Source organism: Ammodytes marinus (assembly GCF_949987685.1).
Source record: "Ammodytes marinus genome assembly, chromosome: 13".
Lineage (NCBI taxonomy): Eukaryota > Metazoa > Chordata > Actinopteri > Uranoscopiformes > Ammodytidae > Ammodytes > Ammodytes marinus.
Genome location: NC_137217.1, coordinates 14,867,519 through 14,890,167, shown reverse-complemented (window position 1 = coordinate 14,890,167; position 22,649 = coordinate 14,867,519). Strand labels below are relative to the sequence as shown.

Below are 22,649 nucleotides of genomic sequence, written 5' to 3'. Positions count from 1 at the left end.
AAATCTAGCTGCGGTTTTTTTCTGTGAAGTGCATTCAAATGACAATTATTTGCAAAGCAGAGAACTAATGACCATTCACACAATAACACAAATATATAACTTATGAGATTGTTTTGGTTTGGTCATGTATTATCGCGATCACATTTTATCAACGTTTATCATTGAATTAAATAGCAAAAAGATACACTTCCTTGCTTTTGGCCAGATATCATGTGGTTGCCAAGACAAATAATTGTGGAGACTGAACACAAGCCAAACATATGTTGTATACAGAGTGAGTTTAAGGCTGTTGATAGGTTAAACACCAAAATCATCATCTCAAGTTGATTTTTCACAGCTGTTATAACAGTATTGAATCACAGGATTTGAAGAGACAGTTAAACTCCAATTACACAAAAGTGGCATTCTTGAAATTGCAATGATATGAACACATAAAAAAAGCATGAGCAGATATTTGGTTATTGAGAAGAGGTGAAAAAAGATGTATGGGCCAAATCAAATCAGAAAAGGCGAGGGGGAAGACATGAAAATAAGATACACACAGTGAGAAACCAAGGGGGTCAGGGAAAAATTAATCAGAATAAAATGGGGAAATAGCTACTATTCATAGTTCACTAATCTAAATTATCATACAATAGATCATAAAAAAGCACCCCTTGGCCGCATTTTAATACATTTCAAATGGACTGCAGTAGTTCAAACAGTCCCATTCATCATTGGGCTGTCTAAAGTTGATGTGTGCATTTCATTACTTTACAGGTCATGTCAGCTGTGCTCATGTGTGACTCAGTGAGTGCCCGACGACCACAGACTGTTTCTTTGCTAACATAACAGTCTGCTTGTGAATCAGTGCAACTGGGTACATGAGGAAGAGCCCAACAGACACTGGCCGAAAGTCCCGCTGCTTTGTTTTAACACAGACAAACGTCTGTGTTTTCCTAAATTACTTTATCTACATTGGCTGGATGACTAACCCTGACATCAGCCCTCAGGAGTGCTGACTTCTTAGTTTGTGGGGTGAAGAAGTCACAGCTGCATGTGTGTGTGTTTTATATCTGCTAAATGATGAATTATTTACTTCCTCTCCTCCCCTGTATAATCTCTTGTTTTTTGTGACCCTGCCCTTCTCCTTCACCCATCATGCGACATCCTGCTTCACCATTCCTTTCATTCTCCTTATTTTGAAATAGATGTGTGCGTCTCATTTGTCGTCATCTTCCTCTTTCTTCCACATTATCAGCTAAAATTCAAGGCGTCATAGCATGGGAGCTGATGGTAGCAATAGTGTAAGGCTATGATTAATGCTTTATTGATTATATTACAACACCGAAAACAGTGTTTCAGTTAAATGTGGCCCCGGTAAACAAGTTACATGCAGGAATTATAAAAATTAAAATGACGAACAAACCTATATAAAAACTCTTTTTGAAATTGTATTTATAAAAATAAAACTTTTAAAGATGACCTTCTTTTTGATCACTCTGGCCACTTGGGAATTTGGACAGAAATCTCTCAAAACAATTCCAAATTCTCTCTATCACAGGTGAGTTATTCACAGTGTGCAGATTCTCCAAACTAAAAATATGACAAGAACTGTGCATAAGAATTTCCACATTTCAAATTTTTTTGGTCTCAATTAGTGAGAGGCACCTATTTGCAGACCCATGGGGAAAGTGGAGCTCCACCGGAAGCCACGCCCCGAACTCATTTCATTGGTCAGAATTGTAACCTACTCTGAATTTGTTTTCTTCTTTTTGTTTTACTGCCGGAGTTCACCTAGCGGTGAATAATAATACACAGTTTCCACCGGTTATGGTGCTAGTACACAGTAAAATACGTCAGTTTGTTAAGGGTCCCAAGTGGCCAGGACGGTGGTAAAAAAGTAGATGTTGAGGTAGAAGATGAATGAAGCAACAAAGCTTTGTGTACATCTTCCGAAATCCGTCTGTTTAATTCACAATTATCACGAGTAGGTCAATCACATACAAATATCAACTCTTATAAATGAAACACAAAAAGTGCCACCACATTAAAATAAATAACTCATTTTAAAAAGTGCAAACACATCAAAACACACAACTCATTTTAAAAAGTGCAAACACATCAAAATACAAATACAAAATTCACATGAACTTTTTTTGTTTTATTTATAAGAGTTATAGTGTATATTTTTACGTGATTTGTGTCTTTCAGTGACCCCCACATTATTATTGTGTGTTTGTGTGTGTGTGTGTGTGTGTGTGTGTGTGTGTGTGTGTGTGTGTGTGTGTGTGTGTGTGTGTGTACTTTACAGTACAATCATTGAATGAAGCTGTCAAATGTACCGGCACTTATAGCTGTCAAATTTACAAATCGTCTTCTAAACCAATGAAATTGAGAGTTCATGGTTTTCCACCAATGAAATGACGTTCGGGGAGGGACAACGCTTTTGACCAATGAACGAATGAACTGAGTTTGGGGTGTACAATTCTGACTAATGAAATTAGTTCGGGGCGTGGCCCCATCCTATTTCCGGTGGAGCTCCGTTTTCAATGGTTTCCCCCATGGGTCTGCAAATAGGTACTCTTGCAATTAGTCCACCACCATTTAAAAATGTCTCCCTAATCCATAGCATAATAATTAAAATCATTATATATAATTACCATGTTGTTATAACGTTGCTTTGTGTTTATATGCCCTACCTTTGGTCCTGACTGGACTTTGGCTAGCTCAACAAAGAGGATATAAAAATATTTTTGTATTTAGTAATCATATTTTTGTATTTAGTAATCACTTGATGTATTAAAACCTTTTTTGTACCTACCACATATATTGGTCCTCTCTTTTTTGTCCTCTCTTGGATTAAATTCTTAATCCAGGCATAATTCACATGCAATTTTAAAACAAATACATTTTTTACACAATTCATTCATTCTCAAGATTTTCTAAAATAAAACTTGTATGTTTCCAAACCAGTCTGCCCAGCTGTTGTGGTTCAAAGTGGTCCTCCTGTCTTTCAAACAGTGTGCTAACCGGTTACCTGGGCAGCATGTCCTCTAGGTCTGCCACCACATAGGACACCACGGCCCAAAGTGCTGAGCAGAGGTCCATGGCTCGAGGGTCCTGGACGCTCATGGTGTCACCTTCACTGTGGTGGAACCAAAAGTATTTACTGTCCTCCACATGGAGGCTAGCACCTGGATGAGAGATGGAGAAAAGGATGGATGAAATCATGAAAATTTTACATTTGAAAAACATAACAAAAAAAGAACATAGGTCTGGCCGTATGGTCTGGCCACAATCAATAGTAATTCCCAACTCAAGGGGCGGCAACAGAGCCGGCACGAACACGCGGCCGATTTTAAAAATATAATGTAATATGGCCCTTTTAATTTGAATTTTATTAAATTTTTTTCTTAGTTAACCCACTAGTGCAGGGGTGTCAAAACTGATTGATTGGCTCGTGGCACATTTTAAAAATATAATGTAATATGGCACTTTTAGTTTTTAAATAATTTAAATGCATTCATTATATTACAAAGAAATATGTCCCATAAAAGAAAAAGAGCACCAAGCCCATCCCAGAGGACCCTGACCTTGTAATTCATCTGACACAGTCTCCAAATAATTGTTTCACACAAAATTCTTCAGATTAAGCCTCTTAATTTTTCTCTGAAAGTGCACCAGATTCATGCATTTCACTTTAAAAAGTTAAAAAAATCTCCCGGTGGGGGCATACCCCCAGACCCCCGTAGGAGGGTCGGGAACTCGGCTGGCTACTATTTTTACCTAGATTGGACATTGGAGGCAATAGCAGAAACACTGGGTGTATGAAGGCATTTAACAATAGTCAATGGTTTGGACAGTGCTAACTTTGGAGAGGGGGCCCCTGATCAAATTCTGCTTAGGGCCCCTTGGAGGCTTCGGCCGGCTCTGAGGGGAAGTGTGTCTGTTTAATTTGCAAGGAAAGTGTTGCCGTGAAGAAGGATTACAATTTACGAAGACACTATGAAACTAAACATCAGAGCAGCTACATGTCCTGATAAAGCCAGGTGTTATTTTTGCCAAGTGGCCCGGTGACTTGACATTTTCTGCTACCCGTCAGATTTTGCTCCCTAGTGGTTCTGCGCATGCGCATTCCGAAAATAACAATCCTGCGTGAGCAGCCGTCAGATTCTGCTACCTTTTTTTGCTACCGAGTATTTTCTTCAAAACATGTTTTTAACTGCGTAATTATGCTACACATATGTTTAAATTGTGCCTTTTGACCTGTGAGCATGTAGACACTGGCTTTGCTGCTGAATATAGAAATAAAATGATAGGCTTTTCTATGTGTTAACTTTACCAGACTCGGAGTGGAGAAAGTTTTCGCCGGTGGTGGTGGTGGTGGGAGGGGGGTGTATAGGTAGTGGTGTAAAATAACGTGATTCTGTAGCGGGAGCATTATTTGATAGAGACAATTGATCTCAAATTATACCCTACTAAATCTATAATAACGTTATAAAGTAGCATAAAAATATACAGCTTTCAGTGTAGGCTACATGGGGTGAGTAGTGGTGTTGTAAGTAACGTGATTCTGTAGTGGGAGCATTATTTGATAGTTAATGGGTCTACAGATCAAATACGCTACCAATTACGTGAGGTAGCATTTTCTGATAGGGTAGCATAATTTGATATAGGCTATTAAACACTAACAGCATCAAAATATGCTCCCCATATTCCTACATAGGGTGAGTAGTGGTGTAAAATAACGTGATTATGTAGTGGATGCATCGTTTGATGAGGTAATTGTCTATACGCTACCATGACGTAGAGTAGCATTTTCTGATAGGTAGCAAAATCTGACGAGGGAGCAGAAAATGTCAGAACACCGGCCCTTCGTAGATTTTTCTGTGTGTGGCCCTCAGTGAAAACAGTTTGGACACCCCTGCCCTACGACCAATCAGAGCAATGAACACGGTGACGCGTTTAAAGCGACGGAAACGATTCAGTGACAGTGTTTGTTTTTGTTGCAATGGTTTGTTGTGAACAAGACATTGATGGAGAATAGTTTGATCGTTATGGAGAAGGGGTCCCCAAACGACTTTTGCCGTTTCTGCAAGAAGAATATGAGGATCGCTGGTGAGCACCGATACTCCTCCAAGATTTTTGACAAACATGGGAAACCTCAAAGTGTTTCGGAAAGACTTTCCCTTGTCGGAGTGTTGGCACTAAAAACCCAAAAGTCAAATCGAATTTGTCGGCAATGTGTCGCCCTTCTGACACGACTCGAGCGTGATTTACCGGTGTATAGGAGGTGGGTGGAGGAAGAGAAAGCAGACGAAGCCTCTGCAGCAGCATCATCTGAAGGTCGTTCTGAAAAAAGAGACCGTGAGCTAACTCCTTCCAAAACTCCGAGGGCTTTGAACAAGTTGTGCCACAACCCTCCAAGTACTGGTGGCGCTAATGCTCGAAGAAATCTTACGGTGGTAGGTTTCTTGTATACCTACTACCATGCATTTTTAACGTCATGTAACTCTATAAAACAGCCTGGTCTTAATTACAAGGGAATTTTATTTTAGTAGTTTTGTTTCTTCATAGCAGCCGATATCCCCATTATAGTACTTGTATTTCGTATTAGCCTACTCATGATCATTAGTACAGGCATTTTGTGAGAAAATAGGGCTGGACCTTTAAAAAATTGCAACAGAAACCATTCCAACTGTTTTTGTTTCATGAATATGTAATAAATAACATACTAAAAGTCTTAAGGAATCCATGTGGTGGAAAGTTATTTTCTAAGGGTTTTCTTAACCATACCTTTATGCCAATGTGTGGCTTCCTAAAGTACTGTTTTATGGTAGAGGGGATATGTGCCAATTTGTTAACCTTTTCAGAAAAGCATGAAGCTTGGTACACTTATACAGTTTGGGGCCCTGAACATTTTCAGATATTTAGCCATTGCAAAATGTAATCATGGTTGCCGTGGCGACCATTTTGCAGTCTGTATCAGATCCAGATGTAAATACCTGGAAATGAAACCTGAAATGTTGATCTATTGTCTCATATTCATATTTTGGTGTCAAACCCAAATGTTTCCAGTCTACAGCAAAAATAAAGGAATTGGCCTAACTGTTCTAATACTTTTGGAGGGGACTGTATATAGATTAGGAGCCATATGTAGGCTTAATACATTTGCACTCCCTCCAGGTAACTTGGTACACTCTCAGTCTGCTCATTTAGCTAACCTGTTCACTGACTCCCTAACCGCCAAGATGGAAACGTCAAGCACATGTTTGGTTGTTGACAACATAGGAGAAAACAAATCTGCATATTGTTTATCTGAAGAGATTAAGAAACTGTGTGTGTGTGTGTGTGTGTGTGTGTGTGTGTGTGTGTGTGTGTGTGTGTGTGTGTGTGTGTGTGTGTGTGTGTGTGTGTGTGTGTGTGTGTGTGTGTGTGTGTGTGTGTGTGTGTGTGTGTGTGTGTGTGTGTTAATTGAAATAGAGGTTGATAAAAGCGCATTGTGCTAAAACACACACATGTGTATTACATATTTAAAAAGTTTAGAAAAAGAAAATAAAGAAAATATCTTACATTTAACAGTGATGTCTCCCTTCCATTTCCTACTTTTAATGTAGTCTCTGAACTACATTCCCTACACCAAAGAATACAAAACATTGCTTGTTTCTATGAAGTTGACTTAACAATACTATCATTCAACAGCCCAACCTCCCAACTCTTAACAAATAATTCAGTACTTGAAACAGCTTCAGGCCAGGGGAAACTTTGAACTTATTAGGTGGTGTGACAATTTGAGTTTTCTTTATGCCAACAATTTAGTAACTTTGTACATCTTTTGTCTCATACATTGTTGTTTAACATTACATTTGTAATGGATGTATAAATTGTACTGTGTTGCTGTTTAGGGCCCTTTGCATTCTGTAAGACACATAGACTCCCAGACTAACCTCCCAGAGAGAAAATCAGTCGTCACACAAGGTTTGTACTGTCTTGTACATATCGAGTCATGCATGAAATTTTTATTGTTATTTTGCTTTTGTGTGCTCTTTCATATATTGCTACTGTTAAGAAGACACCACTGACTGATTACTGTTTTCTTTGTGTGTGCATTGAAGCTACCCAGGCGAGAGTGCCCAGCAGAGACTGTGGCACGAACACCCTCACCTTCCCCTTGGACAGTTCAATACTGTTCCTACAACCGACAATTGTAAAGAGACCATCCAAGAGACCTCGCCTCAGCCTGACAGCTGATGAGGAATGCCCTTCAGAATGTTTACCAACAGACAACAGAAACAGAGGCGACCATGGAAAAGGAGACAGCGACAAAATACTGACAAACGGCATTATAGAGAAGGAGAAAGGCCATTCAGTATGCAGCTTTCCCATGGAGGTTAAAGCAGAGGTTTCAACATGACCCTGAGGACTCCGGCTCTATGGTTGGGAGTGACGTCTTTTTTTAAAATCTTTTCTGGAGCATCTCCATGGATTGGATTGGGGGATTATTGAATGGAACAGATAAGACTGCTGGGAACTTGAATTATGGTGTAAACTGAAATGCCATGCAACAATGTTATCAATCACAAGGTGCCTGAGAACTCAATTATTAACCCTGGCTGTGAAACATTAAGTTCTCATTATGTCCCTGTATCCAAAAAACTGAGGAAATACAGAAAGAAATACATTAGTTGTCTTATTATACACTGCCGTTTAAAAGTTTGGAATAATTGTGATTCTTTCCTTTAATAACGGCAGTTTTAACATAGGTAAAACAGTCAAATTCAGATACCAAATGTATTATTTATATTTAGCTATGGCCACCAAAGGATTATAATATAGTGAATACTGTTGAGGCAGTTGCCTTCAACTTGCTTTTGAGCAAGGCACCAATATTTCCCTTTCAGTTAATGCTTTGTAAGGGTGTGTATCGGTTCTGCCTGGTCTTAGGTTCAACTCCTTTTTGGTTAGTTTTGTTTTCAGTTTGTGCTACAAAGTCTTTTTGATTATGAGCAATTTCTCTGATACTAAAACAAGCCAGAGGGGCAGCAAAGGAGTAATTAAAAAGTCAAAAATGTTCTTTACTCTAACCCCCAAAGAAAATGAGATAGTGACAGAAAACGTCATTACAGAGGAGGAGAAAGGCCCTTCAGAATGTAATGCACCAAGTCCACGGTGGTTCATAAACCAGAGGATTCAATGGACTTTTTAGTCCTGTTTGAAAATGTCTGCATTAAGAACAAGTGAAATTGGTGAACATATATGAGGACGAATGCTAAAAAACTTGTATTATGGTATAAAACAAGTGCCAATGAAGGATGTACAAGTCTCAGCTTACCCGTGCAACAAATTGTTAATGTCGGGCATAACAGTACCCTCGGCCACACAGAACTAGTGCTAGGCACTACTTATATAGATTTATCCAATAGTTTACTTTCCCTTCCCTGTGCACACATTAATATACACAACCTTAAGTAAATAAACACAAAAAAGGAGCAGGGCTATATACCACACCAGAAAAGGTGCTGCTGAAGCCCTACAGTGCCCTTCAGTCACTGAATCCACATACCACTCTCTTCTCTCTTGTTGCTTTTTTTGTTCTGTCTTGTTATGCACTGCAATGTTTAAACCTTTTTTTGTTGGTTCTTTTTCATTTCCCGTTGTCTGAGGGTGTCTGTCTGTGTACATTGCAATTTCACTTCTACAATAAGTAGAGTGGCAGGGGAAATGATGAGACCACTAAGTCTCTACATAAGCCCATAAAGATACAAACACACCATTAGCATTGTAGATAGGTTCATCTGTTTTCACTGTCTTTGATTCAGAAAAGGAATACTTGTATTGTAACAGTGGCTTCACACAGTCTGTCTTTGGACACGTTAATAAGTCAGCTATTTGTTGAAATTCACTTCCCTAGCATACTTTTTGAAAAGTTAATTTAGATTTTTAAGAATGTCCACATACATTGAGTGGCCTCACTTCCCTGTAGTACACCATGTTTATAGTTTAGGAGGATGTGATTCTGCCCTCACAGCTCTTTATTAAAGCCATAAAAACAGAAATAAGGTGTTACTTCCTACTTCATTTGTTTCTGTGGTAATGGTAGACACATGCAATAATGTTAAAGGTTTACATTTTCTTTAGTTGTCTTATTATACACTGGCGTTCAAAACTTTGATTTTTTTTTCTTTCCTTCAATAACAGCTCTTTTAACATAGGTAAAACAGTACAATTCAGACACCAAATGTATTAATTATATTAAGCTACTATGGCCCTCAAAGGATTACAATACAGTGATTAAAACTTCCATTTAGCCAGCGTTGCATTGCAGGGGAGAATACAGTTGTGACATTTTTTTCCCAAAATAACCTTGGATTTTGAATTTGTTTTCCAGTCCAAAAGAAGCTGACCCTAGATCATAATTAAAACATAATGTTGCTTGAATATGTTTTTTTAGGCCATTTGCAGTCCACTCAGTGTTTATATTGACTAGGTTTTGTACAACAATAGTATGTTCAAGTAATATTTTGTGATGTAGTTCCATTAGTGAAAACCTTCTGGTTCTATTTTAAAGATTCAAAGAATTGCTTTGCTAAAGCCACACGCCTGTATTTCCATATACTGATGCTAAACGTCCTCTTTCTTTACCAACGACTTGTGATTTCTTATAATCTTATTTAACTGTTGAGGTATATTCATCTCTGTCTACCCTTCCAGTTGTCAGTCAGGTTGAATCATTGTACAGCCTTCTGCATGAACAAAAGATTTTCATACAAACCTTTCATACACAATCATTTGTGAAGAGTACTTCACACAACCTCAAAGCATGAAATACCATTCCAAAAATACAAAGTAGTCCTCTCAGCCATCAAAATCGTAATCAAACTAACTTTTGTGACAGGCGATCCCAAACTTTTGAAGAAGTGGTTTGTGAGTAGTATAAGAATTTTAATTGTGCTAAAGTATCCTTTGGTGAACATTTGCTGCTAGTTACAGATAAACTGTATATACAACTGACCTGGTACTCCTGCCTTCATCCATGGTGAAATGTCTGTCCCTTCTCCGTGAGTCTCCAGTTTGGTCGTATTTATGGGAGCCAACAGTTGAACCACTTCCTTCATCACCTGTTGATACAGACACAAGCTAAGTGATCCCCAGCTCATCATACAATCTGTTACACTCTGGCGCATTTCAAACATGGTTCAACATAGTAATTGTTGTTGGAGCATTTTAAAAGATGTTACAGTGCCACATCCACATACAATGTACAGTAGTTATGTGGCTAAGAATTACTTTTCTGCATTTACCATCACTGTTTATGTAGCAGAGACCACGTTCCTTCAGTGATTTCAATATTCAGCAGAGACCACACTAGTTAAATGAACAGTTTAATGTTGAAACAAGCTAAAAATGTCCAATCTTGATAGCAATGGTGTGCAGGTAAGTGTGACGTGAAGTAGGAAGTAGTCTGGCTACAATAATGCCACCTTTTAGAATCTGTGCCTTGAATTTTAAGCCTGAATAAATAGAAATGATAATGAGAGTGTTGTGGTGTTTTAACCCTGCCTTTCGCGCTGCATCACTGCCAGTAAACTGCAGAGCCACCGGGGTGAAGGTCCCCAAATCGGACTCCATGACCATGTCAATGTTGGTCATGTTCACCTGGTTGGGGAAAGAGTAGAGAGAGGGGAGGGAGACAGAATACAATACAAAAGGGTAAAAGATCAACCGAGATTGAGATGGCACAGATTTAAAAAAAATTATAATAATAATCTTTTAAACCACTTAATAATGTTCATATAGAACTCAGGGGAAGGCTACTTACAAACCTTTCATCCTTTCAGGCATAGTCCACTTACCACTGGGAGTAGCTGCCTAAACAATCTGTGTCGATTTAGATTCTAACTATATATCAAATGCAGAAAATGGACAGTCCACTGAGGAGTAATGGAACATTGGTACTTTTTGTAGAATATGCACTAAAACTGTATCTCTGTCTTTGAGAGTAAAGGCCTGGTAAGCAGCCAAAGCACTAAAGAGGGACACTGTAAGATGTAGACTACTTTTTAGATCCTTTGCACAGAGAAACATCTGGTAGCTAACCAAGGCATGTCCAGTTCAAGAACATGTTCTATACTCCTGCACTCTTTTCTTCCACTTCAACAATTTAGTCTGACATTTCCCACTTCTTACTGTAGCAGGGACAATTCATTTTACTGCTTTTACAGTGTGTTTCCTGTTGGGCATTGCAGTAATAATACACAGTACCTTGTGTAGGTTAAAGTACTGCTGCGCTCCAACTCCACCCTGCTCTTCAGCGGTCCAAAGCACTGTTCGCAGAGTTCTCCTCGGACGCAGACCTGAAGAGGAAACAGATAAAAACTTGAGGCAACAGGTCTAATTAACAAATTAAACTGACATGTATACCGATGACAATGTTGCAGCTTCTTTTAAGAACATGTGATACAAGTTGAATCTATTCCTGACTACTACACCTTTTGTAATCAGACCGTATACTCTTGGTTGGTTAAACCCATTCTTTTGTCCATATGAGCACTGTACCGTATGTCCGAGTCTGTTTCCTTATTATGAGTGTTCTTGTTCCTCTACAAACAGTGGAAGGAAATCACTGTTTACAGTCTGAGGAAAAGTATTTTAATTTGTCCCTAAATTTGGGACCAGATACTGCACTATTTCTTCATGGTATTCACTAACTGCCCGTTATATACAAATTTCTATTTCATTTACTATACCTTGCTTTTTGTACATTGTTTTACTAACCAAAACAAGTTGGACTGGTTACTTGTTTAAAAAGACACAAAGCTTAATAATAAAGTAAACCATTTACATAATTTGTTTGTTTATGGGCTTTTTTAAACCTGCTGCTGGCTCTATAAATGTTTTGCATTTCTGCAGTATTGACATTTTTCTTAGCATGTCTGTCCCTATATTACCTAGGTCCTTGATGATTGACAGGGCCTCCCAGGATATCATGGCTCCACCTCCGTCATCCATGGCACCTTGGCCCACATCCCAACTGTCCAAATGGCCGCTCAGTAAGACGACCTAGCATATCGGGCAGATAAAGAGATAGGAAACATAAAAGCAACAGAAAAAGACAGTGTGGTGGGACAGTTTTGCTAGATATTCATCCATGACAACCTTACAGTTTGTTTTATCTGAAGGAAACAAATGGAAGATAATAGGTCCTGACAACACTATCTGACCCATATTCTAAAAAATATTTTAATAAAGCACAAACACAAATGATACGTCTCAAATTTGACTCAGTATTTCAAATAAATTATTTTTTATCAGCAAGGGCAGAGAGACAGGCAGGCAGACGGACAGACAGAGTTAAAAAAAACAGGAAAACAAGGACAAAAACACAAAGTTCAGAATGATTTCTACATTTCCAGGAATTTGAAGGTCGGCAATTCCCGTCAGTGGGAAGCTCCCGACCTGATGTTCCAGGTTACAAAACCTTTCTGACCTGAGCTAGCCCTGTCTGGACAAAGACCCAGAGGCAACAGAAATGCTAATATATGTTTTTGGTGCAGACTGAAATGTCTCAACAACTTTTGGAAGGATTGCCATGAAATTCTGTAAAGACAATCACAGTGGCAACTTTTCACTAGCACAAGCCCCACCAGCAAATCTGGTACAAATAATTATGTTATTCAAAATGAATTGCAATAAAATGTGTGATCCTTTGTTATTTAATTTAATTTAAAGGTGCAGTGTGTAATATGACATCATCAAGAAAGTTCTACAAAGTTCTAGAATGCAACACTCCCTGGGTAACCCCAACCCTTTCGAATAATAACAGAAGCTACAGTGGCCTTCAAGGACAAGAACAATTCTAAATTTTAAACAATGCACCTGATGACATTCCAACTATGACACTTTCAAGATGGCGGCACTAGGCCTTGGTCCAAAATATGCAGAAATATGGACATATATGAGACCCTTTCTAAGGGAAAAAATAATAATTAAAAAAAAAATGCAGCTATTATGCACTAAATGAAATGTACTTATGGATATTATAATTACTTTCTACAAAATCTGCTAGGAAATAAAACCCAAAATTCTACACACTGCAGGTTTAAAGCCGTCATCAGGTCAAATGTCCAATTGTCTAAGACTTTAATTCATGACAAAATTCCCTATCAAATTAAACCCCCACAGCCTTATCTGTACTTTGTGTTTAGCGTTGGTTAGCATGCTAAATCTAGCCTAAAAGTTGACTTTAACATGGTAGAAAATGTAACTTTCTTAAAATCAGCATTGTCAATGTGAGCATGTTAGCACACTGAAGTTAGCATTTAGCTCAACTACTGTGTGCCAGTCAGTTCAGACAAAAAGGGCAGCCTGCCTGTACATTAAACATTTATATAAAATAATAATAATAATAATAATAATAATAATAATAATAATAATAATAATAATAATAATAATAATAATAATAATAACAATAATAACAATAACAACAATAATATTAATAATAATAATAATAATAATAATAATAATAATAATAATAATAATAATAATAATAATAATAATAATAATAATAATAATAATAATAATAATAATAATAATAATAATAATAATAATACAAAGGTTCCACCAGTGTATGGCCTTAAGATAGGCCAAATATTATTGTTTTTATAAATGTGTGGTCTACACACATTTACTGTATGTCTTTAGCATGACATAGAAATACATCAGTTTGGAATATTAGGAATTTAGTACAGAGACACAAAGACACATAGATGGTTTTGTGAGAAAGATCCATTATCTCTGTGGCGGTTTCACAATACCAGAACTATCTCCCCCTAAATCCACTTCCTCTTACTTGTAAGATTTTCCAAGTAAGGGTTTATCCCAGGTTACAGCATGCCTCAGGGATTTCACAATCCAGTCTTTCAGTTGGAATTTGCTCATAAACAAACTATTCTACTAATAATACAGGCTACCAGCTGTCTTAGAATATCAAAACATCCGTACATATCTAAACCCAATGAGGACTATTTGTTGACTTTACATGGTTACACTGTCCCTCATACTACTGGTTACGGCTAGACTAGTATTGTTATCAGCCCGTTCATGGCAGCCATTAAAATGTCTTGACAGCAAAGGCATTGCTTACATTGTTTTAACATTGATTAAATCAGGAGCCATCAACAAAGTGTGAAAAATATGTAAACATCGTGGTTCAGTGACATGTCGTTTCGATAGGAGTACCAAAACAAACAAAAAAGTCCACCAAAAAACACTTGACATTCACGATTCGTACTGATCCCAGTCCCTGTCCGACAACATGATTTGTGTTAAAGCTTACTAATTAGAAACAGAAAGCCTACACTGTAGGACATTTTAGATAAATTAAAGATTAAATCCTCATGTAACAAGATGGAAAATGCAGAAGTCGAGTGGGTGGAAAAAATGCTAGCGACCGATCATTCTCAGATGACTCTGAGTGGCCTCAAATGTACATCCTTCTTTAAACATGCGCGCTCGTGTGCACACACACACACACACACACACACACACACACACACACACACACACACACACACACACACACACACACACACACACAGACAAACTCTGACCACAATTGCTGCTACTGCTAGCCAGAGCACAACGTCAGAAAGCCAGAAATTATGTCATCCATGCCATGTGTTTAATTTCCTCTTTCTACATTAAGCGACCACGCGTTGGTTCACAGATCAGAATAGAAACACATTACATCAGTGAGGTTCCTCTAATCCAAGTCTCCTGACGGTTTTCTCAGTTTGCTCCACTTTTTTTCCCATAAATGACACCAGACGAGACTGCTGGTTGTAAAGAACAGATATCACTATAATTACACACATTGGATACTGCTGAATTATATTTGATGTAATACCATAAAAACTAAGTTTGTGCTCTCTTTAAGTAATCGTAGTCGGAAATCTTGCGTTTAACCATCTTGGATGATAATTTTAGGATGTGATGTCATTGTTAAATCAGCAGAACTTGTACTGGTTTTTCAGGCTCAACGGGCTTCTGAGGGAGTAAAGGCTTAGTCAAATTCCGGGGAAATTCTCAGTGCAATTACTGTCTACCATGATCTGCCAACAAAATGTTTCCTGTCAGATATTACATGAAGCCTCTGTCCTGAATGCAATATACTGTACATACTTCCTTGACAACAACAAAAACACAAATGCTCCAGGCAACCTTTACCTATGAACACTACACGCCATGATTCACAGATGACACTGTGATACACAGTAATGGAAAATGTTCTTCTAGCTTGGTCAATTCTAATGTGAACCTCCCCCAGTTTCCTGCTACGCTGCAGTTCTGTTTCACACAGGTTTGACCATCTTTGCAAATCAGGTCTAAATTGTACATAACACTTTCCATCGACTTTGACTTTAATTCACTTATACGTTTTAATCGTACTTGACAGTTTCAAAGGGAAATACAAATGTGAAGAATGATTACAGTAAACAATGAAGGGAAATCTGCCCAAGAGTACATTTAAATCATTATTCTGTGTGTTTAGCGTTCAAGTTTACATTAACATTAAAGTGTTCACAAATCACAACTCTGCTCATACCATAAACGGATAGGGTAATTTCACCAAGCGTTGTATTTCAGTTGAGTTGTTTTGACTCACCAACAGAAAAAAATTCAGTGATCTGTGAAAAAATGCAGTAAGGCCTGGTTTGTTGTAAAATAACACAAATAGTTTCATATGGTTAGAGTTTTGGGGATTTATGAAAATAGGAAACCAATGCAAGGACCTTTCCTACCAATTTAAAAAAAAAGTTGAAAAGGTGGGCTGTTGACACACTGCTTTGTTTCCTTAGAAACACACTTTATACTAACTAAATGAAAGTGACATTTTATTCAGCATTTCCAATTGAGCTACGCCGCAGCACTTCTCTGGAAAGATTAGATCACACACACACACACACACACACACACGCACGCACTCTCAAACTAAAGGCAGACTGAACAGCTGTGGGAATATCTGGAGTCAGCAAATGGGGGTTACACCATTCTTTCCTCATCCCACCAAACCGAGGAATAGACAGGGAGATAGACTAATTAGGAGAGAGACATGAACATAATAATATGTATATGTATGTAATATAAGCATTTCTTCCAAAATGGAATTCTAACTGGGCATCTATTTCCCATGCAATTACATTTGGAAGGCCCACCCAAATAGATCTTCCCAGAATCTAGAAGACTGGAAAAGAGAGCGATGACATGATGCATATATAAACATGTCTGACAGGCGGGTGTCTGGGATAGGAGTGTGAGCTCTACCTGCTCAGGGTGTTGCCAGCCCGTTATCTCAGCCACTGTGTTAAAGGAGTCAGCATCGGGCAGCGTCTTGGCTTCCATTGTTAGTCTGACCACGGTCCTCTGCCCCCTCTGTGCAATACGCCACATCAGCTCAGCATCCTCCACAGTGATACAGGCTGTAGGAATGCGCTTCACTCCATCTTGATAGTCCTGCACACCTGTGTGGGGACTAAAGAGGAAGAGACAAAGACAGAGACGCATGAATCTTCTTTTTTTTTTTTTTTTTTTTTTTTTTTTAATTCTACTCCAAACTTTATTCTTCAGAGTTTTCCACCTTTTTTTTTTTTTATAATTAATATTTTTATTATTTTTTTAAACAAAACAATCACAGACAACATATACATACACCACAAGACAAACAACTCACAGGACAATACAAAATACAACACGGGGGGGGGGGGGGTGCAGATCCATACTTTTAAATAAATTCATTTAAATGTCCAGTTTCTTAAGTTCATGCTTATAAAGTTCCAGGGATCTTCTTTACCACAGTCATGGTCATTGAGAGCTGATGCTGCTCGCTCCATTGACAGGAGGTCTAAAAAGTCCGTCAGCCAATTTTCAATGCTAAAGCAATTGGGTTTACGTATCTTCCAATTGATCAAAATAATTCGCTTCGCTGACAGGAAAGCCAAGGCTATGATGCATTGGGTGACTGTTGATTCAATGTTTTCGACTCTACTGCCTAGAAGGCAAGTTAATGGGCAGAGTGGTATTCTCACATTCAAGAAAGAAGACAAATTATAAATAATACCTTTCCAAAAACTCTGTACTGCGGAGCATTGCCACAATTGATGTATCAATGTTCCTGCCTCACCACAACCATGCCAACACAAATGAGAGAGGGAATTGTCCATTTTCTTTAATCGGCTTGGTGTTATATAAGCCCTGTGCAAAATTTTTAATTGAAGAATTTTATATCTTACACATTTGGATAGGGTTGTAGTGTTTTTTGTTACAGTATCCCACTGTGCATTACTCAAGGATAAGCCCAAGTCCTGCTCCCATTTGTGTTGAATAGAGGATAAGTTATCAACGGATGCAGTGGTCAACAACTCATACAACCTTGACACTGTTCTCTTTCCTGATGCAATCTCCCTCAGTTTTATATCCAACTCTTTATCCTGGATCTCTACTGTGGGTTCTTTTGATATAAGTAACCCCAAAATAGATTTTAATTGTAAATACGCAAAAAAGTCGACATCTTTTAAATCATATTGTGTTTTTAAGACAATAAAGGGTACCATATACCCATCCTTCACTATCTGACCCACTTGGTTTATACCTCTTTGTTGCCACGATTTGTTTGTTAATGTTTTACCACCAGCTTTTAATACAGGGTTACTCCATATAGGGCATGATGGTAAGTATGCTCCATTGAAGGGGAGACGTTTCTGGATAATTTTCACAACCTCACAGGAAAATTTTATTAGAGGATTGCCTATTTTCAAGTTGGTTTTAGGGTAATACCATAAAGCAGTTAGGGAGAGGGATTTGTCTTGGTTGGCTAAAATTTTTTCGTCTACCCAATTCCAACTCCCTAACTCACTCTGTCCTGTATAGGCCCACAACAAAGGAAACCTAGCATTGTAGGCAAGGTAATAAGAATAAACATCTGGGACTCCCAATCCACCTCTTTTCCTCGGTCTGGTTAATCTTTTGTAACTGATTCTTGGTTTTTTATTACTCCACAAGAAATCTGTGAATAATTTGTTAATTTCTTTGAACCAGTAAAGCGGGAATTTAAGAGGAATTGCTGATATAAGAAATAATAATCTAGGTAAAATATTCATTTTAAGCACTTCTGCTCTGCCCCATAATGAAATGGGTAAAACTGTCCATCTCTTAATGTCCTCCTTAATTGTTTTAAGGAGGACAGGGCCATTTAAATCAAAAATATCCTCAATGGGAGTCTTAATGTTGATTCCTAGATATCTCATACCTTGTGGCTTCCATTGAATGGGGGCTGAACCCAGATGTGAAGGAAAGGTCATAGTATTTAATGGGATGGCTTCACTCTTATTAAAATTCACCTTGTACCCTGAAAACTTCCCAAATACCTCAATTAATTTCATCACTTGCGGGATTGACTTATGTGGTTGTGATAATGTTAATAACAAATCATCCGCAAATAGATTAGCTTTAAAATCATGACCCCCAATCTGGATACCAGTGATTTTCCTCTCTGCTCGGATAGCACATACTAGAGGTTCTAAGGCCAAAATGAAGAGTGATGGTGAGGCAGGACAACCCTGCCGGGTAGATCTCAGAAGTTGGAAAGGTTCGGATACAATTCCATTAGTTCTAATTGAAGCACTAGGGTTGTTATAGAGGGCCTTCACCCAGTTAATAATAACTGGTCCAAAACCAAATTTTGACATAACATGAAACAAATAATGCCACTCTACCCTGTCAAAGGCTTTCTCAGCATCCAGCGATATGGCTATTGCTGGATGCTGTAGAGTGCTGGCTGTCGCCATTACCTGGAAGAGTCTTCTCATATTATTGGAAGCAAATCGACCTTTAATAAATCCTACTTGATCAAGATGGATCAATGAGGAAATGGCGGTCTCCATGCGCATAGCAAGAATTTTAGCAAACAGCTTATAATCGTTATTTAACATACTTATAGGGCGAAAATTTGTCATTTGTGAATGATCCTTACCAGGCTTAGGCAACAGCGAGATAGTGGCTTGGCGCATAGTCAGTGGCATGGAGTGATTAGTTAATATATTATTAAATAGTAAAGTAAGAAGTGGAGATAAATTATTTTGGAGGCATTTATAAAGCTCTATGGTAAAGCCATCGTTGCCTGGTGCTTTCCCAGTTGGGAAAGCTTTCAAAGCTGAGAGTATTTCCCTTTCTGTGATAGGTGCCTCTAAACTTTCTCTCTCCTCCTCTTTTAAGGATGGTAAGGAGATGTCCTGAAAAAAAGATTCCATCTCGTTCTCGTTTATTGGACCTTCTGACTGATACAGTTTTGAATAATATTCTCTGAAAGCTGTATTAATTTGTGTTTGCTCGTAAATTACTTCACCAGTGCTTTTACATATATGTGAAATTGACTGCCGATTTTGCAGTTGTTTTAACCTTAAGGCTAGCATTTTGCCTGCTTTGTCACCACTTTCAAAATATTTACGACGAAGTCTAAACAAATGCCGTCTCTTCATGTATAATTGATTGTAGTTCTGCTTTACAGATCAGCATTTCATTTTTTAATCTTATATTCATAGGATCACGCATGAATCTTCTGATTAAACCCTCATTACCCTGGATTATTTGCTTGGAAAGTGAGAGGATCGAATGCAAGATCCACCGGCCCTTAAGCAGTACTTAAAAGGTGGAACTAGCGACTAACACTTGTTGTCAAAATCACTTTGCGTCAAAATCAGTGAATGTCTACTCACGATCCGCTATCTGTCCGTACTGTATTTGTGCTGAATGTTGTTAATAAACATCCTAGGCTCAGTAAACGGGTATGTAAACAAAGGGGGCCCATCTTAGCTAGCAATATGCCCGTTGCTAGCCTAGGCTGTGTAAGAACACTGGATTTGTTTCCAGTGCACACACAGTACGGACAGGTAGCAGATTGTGAGGAGATATTCACTGATTCTGAAAGAAAAGGTGATTTCTCCAGAAGCGCTGACGCCACTTTTAAATGTACTATTTATACATTTTCCCCATAGATAGATACCTGTTTATAGAAAATGGGGTAATAGATCGGATGAGTGTGGCCACAGCTCCCACTTTGGCTGCCTCAGAGGCCCCATAGGCACGGTAAGCCACCGTCTCCCCATAGCTGACGAATGGCTGGTTAAAGACAACAATCCTCCCTACGGCCTCGCTTGCTCTACGCTTCAGTTCCTCAAAAGACCGGACCACCAACACCTCTGCCTCGATGCCTGGAGAGATCACAGAGACACTGGGGGGTAAAAAAGGAAGTGGGTGTCAGATGACAGATCTTGAAATTATTTATTCAGTACCTTCGGGTGGTGTCCCTACACTGCTACCCAGTCCCAGTATTGCCAGACTTTTGGCCCGGGGAGCAATCATTTGTGCACTCTCCTTCCCTCTCACCCAGTGTGGGATTTTGACTGGCTCTGTGGTAGAAAAAAAAGGTGAAACAAAACTATGCTTGCAATCAGCAGCGGAAAACACATAGTGAAAATGTCTGCAATGTATCCTCGTTGCACACTCCTCTCATCCTGCATCTAGGGAGACAGGTAACAACAAGGCATACTCACCTAGATGTACATCCAACCCGTCCTGTATCATAGCCTTGTACATGTATTTGATGGCCATCTCCAGGTCCTGTGAGCCGCTGACACGGTTCCCTATGGTGTCGGTGAAGTCAGCTAACCGTCTGTAAGAGCGGTTCTGGGCGGCACCAAACACGGCCAGGTCAATGATCTGCTTGGCCACATCAGAATAGCCAGCTACCTCTATTGCTATGTCTAAAAAGGGGGGAACAGTAGCACGGACAGAAACACACATAAAATTAAGTCAGATTTCACATCCAAATCTTATTTTTTTTTGTAACTTGAGTATTTAAAGGTGGACTCAGCAATTGTGAATATCTCTTCACAATTCCCTACCTGTACGCACTGTGTACAGGTTTTAATACACAGCCTATGGCTCTGTAAACGGGCATGTTGCTTGCTAGGGGGTGGGGCTTTGTTTACAGAGCCTATGCTATTTATTAACACTCTTTTCAGTGCACACATATAGTGCGTAGAGGTAGCAAATAAGGAGATATTAACTGATTTTGACAAAAATGGTTTGACAACAAGCCTTCTCCAGAATACTGTATACTGAAATATACTGAATTATGTGGCTGAAATAAAAACAAATTGGCAAAAACATAAAAAGAACTTTTACGAGTGGAAATCCCCTCTCATGACCGCTACATGATATGACTTTGATGACGCACAGTATTTATTTTTTTTGTTTTCTTCTATGCACATTTATCACATGTATATTTTATTGTAACTATTATAATATCTCTGTATTTATTTTATTGTATGACCCCATATTAGGGGGGAGGGGGTGTTATCTGTTTTTTGTATGTATCTGCATTGTCTAAACTCAATAAAAAGTACTTAAAAGGGGGAAAAAATAAATACCTTTATCGTTATGTGTGGTGGTAGGAGGGTGTAGGTTACCTTTCCTTGCAGTATGATTGGATACAGCCCTGGCTGCAGACACTAAACTCATGGATGGAGCAGAGTGAGGGTGACAGTCACACAGAGATGACAGAACTGAGAGAAACACAGATAGGGACAGGAGGGAGGCTAGGCCAGCCTTCTGAGCCATCTGCACATAGAAAAAAACAAAACAGTCTGATTACAAATGTGTTGCCAAGACTGTTATCTGCTGTCTTCTCTTCTAAAAGGGAACTTCTCTGGAACTAGCACATCATTGGTCAAACATGTTTACAAGTTCATACAGGCAATAGGGCTACTGCAACACTGAAATGGTCATTTTGAAAGGCAATTGTCCTTTGAAAAGCAGATTTAAAAAAAATTGTAGGCTATCTGTACCATCTATATGGCTTCAACTTATGACATTGTTTGAATAACCTTATCCCTTTTGGCACAGACTATAATGTTGAAATATGACTATGAGAGCTAACAGCTCTAGCGTTAGTCCCGACTCCCATGGACCTGTTATAACCATGGGTTATAACTAGTCCAGGCATGACAACGTTAGCTGTTGAGCTATCCATTCAGATTCAAATACACTGGGCTTTAACTTTTTATCAACACACCAACGTTACAGCAGCACAGTCTGTTCACAGAGCAATAATTAGCATGAAACCTTATTTGAAATGTAGGCCTAGGCTACTTTAAAATAACACAAACACGAACCCCTCCAAGCCAAATTAGTGTCTTTGTGATAGTTGACGTGAAAAGGCGTTATAGTTTAAACTTTAAACAGTAACTCTGACTCGACTCTTCACCGGAGAAATGAATTCCAGAGTTACAGCGTTTCCGTGCTCGTGATTTCAGGCGATTGTAAACTTCCGGTCCGACTGTTTTCATAATAAAAGCACCATCTGTTAAAATCTTACGAATATCAGTAAAATATAGTGGGCTATAAAAAAAACTACATTATTTATTTGTCTTTTTATGTATTTATTCATTTATTTTCTTGTCTGTCTGTAAAGTGTGTGTTAACTTAAAACATGTCAAATAAAGTTTGAAAAATACACTTTCCAAATAAACAATAGGCCTATATAAAAAGAAAGAAAAAAATATGCAACAATTGCAAATGAATTGAACCAACAGTCCAAAGATGCAACCACA

General features: G+C 38.5%; 1 protein-coding gene and 1 long non-coding RNA gene across 2 annotated transcripts; one reads left to right on the top strand and one right to left on the bottom strand.

Moving 5' to 3' along the window:
* Positions 1 to 297: 297 nt before the first annotated feature.
* Positions 298 to 22,316, bottom strand: LOC307259545 (carboxypeptidase Q-like). The gene is made up of 11 exons (XM_080039480.1): positions 22,212 to 22,316; positions 21,507 to 21,657; positions 20,589 to 20,798; positions 20,328 to 20,444; positions 20,039 to 20,246; positions 16,306 to 16,513; positions 11,931 to 12,042; positions 11,245 to 11,336; positions 10,543 to 10,638; positions 9,995 to 10,100; positions 298 to 3,176 (listed from the first exon to the last, which is right to left on the bottom strand). The coding sequence occupies exons 2-11, from the start codon at positions 21,655 to 21,657 to the stop codon at positions 3,016 to 3,018; spliced, it is 1,461 nt and encodes a 486-aa protein (XP_079895606.1). The 5' UTR covers positions 22,212 to 22,316; the 3' UTR covers positions 298 to 3,015.
* Positions 5,009 to 8,965, top strand: LOC307259546. Its single transcript, XR_013845161.1, has 3 exons — positions 5,009 to 5,447; positions 6,888 to 6,960; positions 7,098 to 8,965. It is a non-coding gene; the product is annotated as an uncharacterized lncRNA (long non-coding RNA).
* Positions 22,317 to 22,649: the final 333 nt, after the last annotated feature.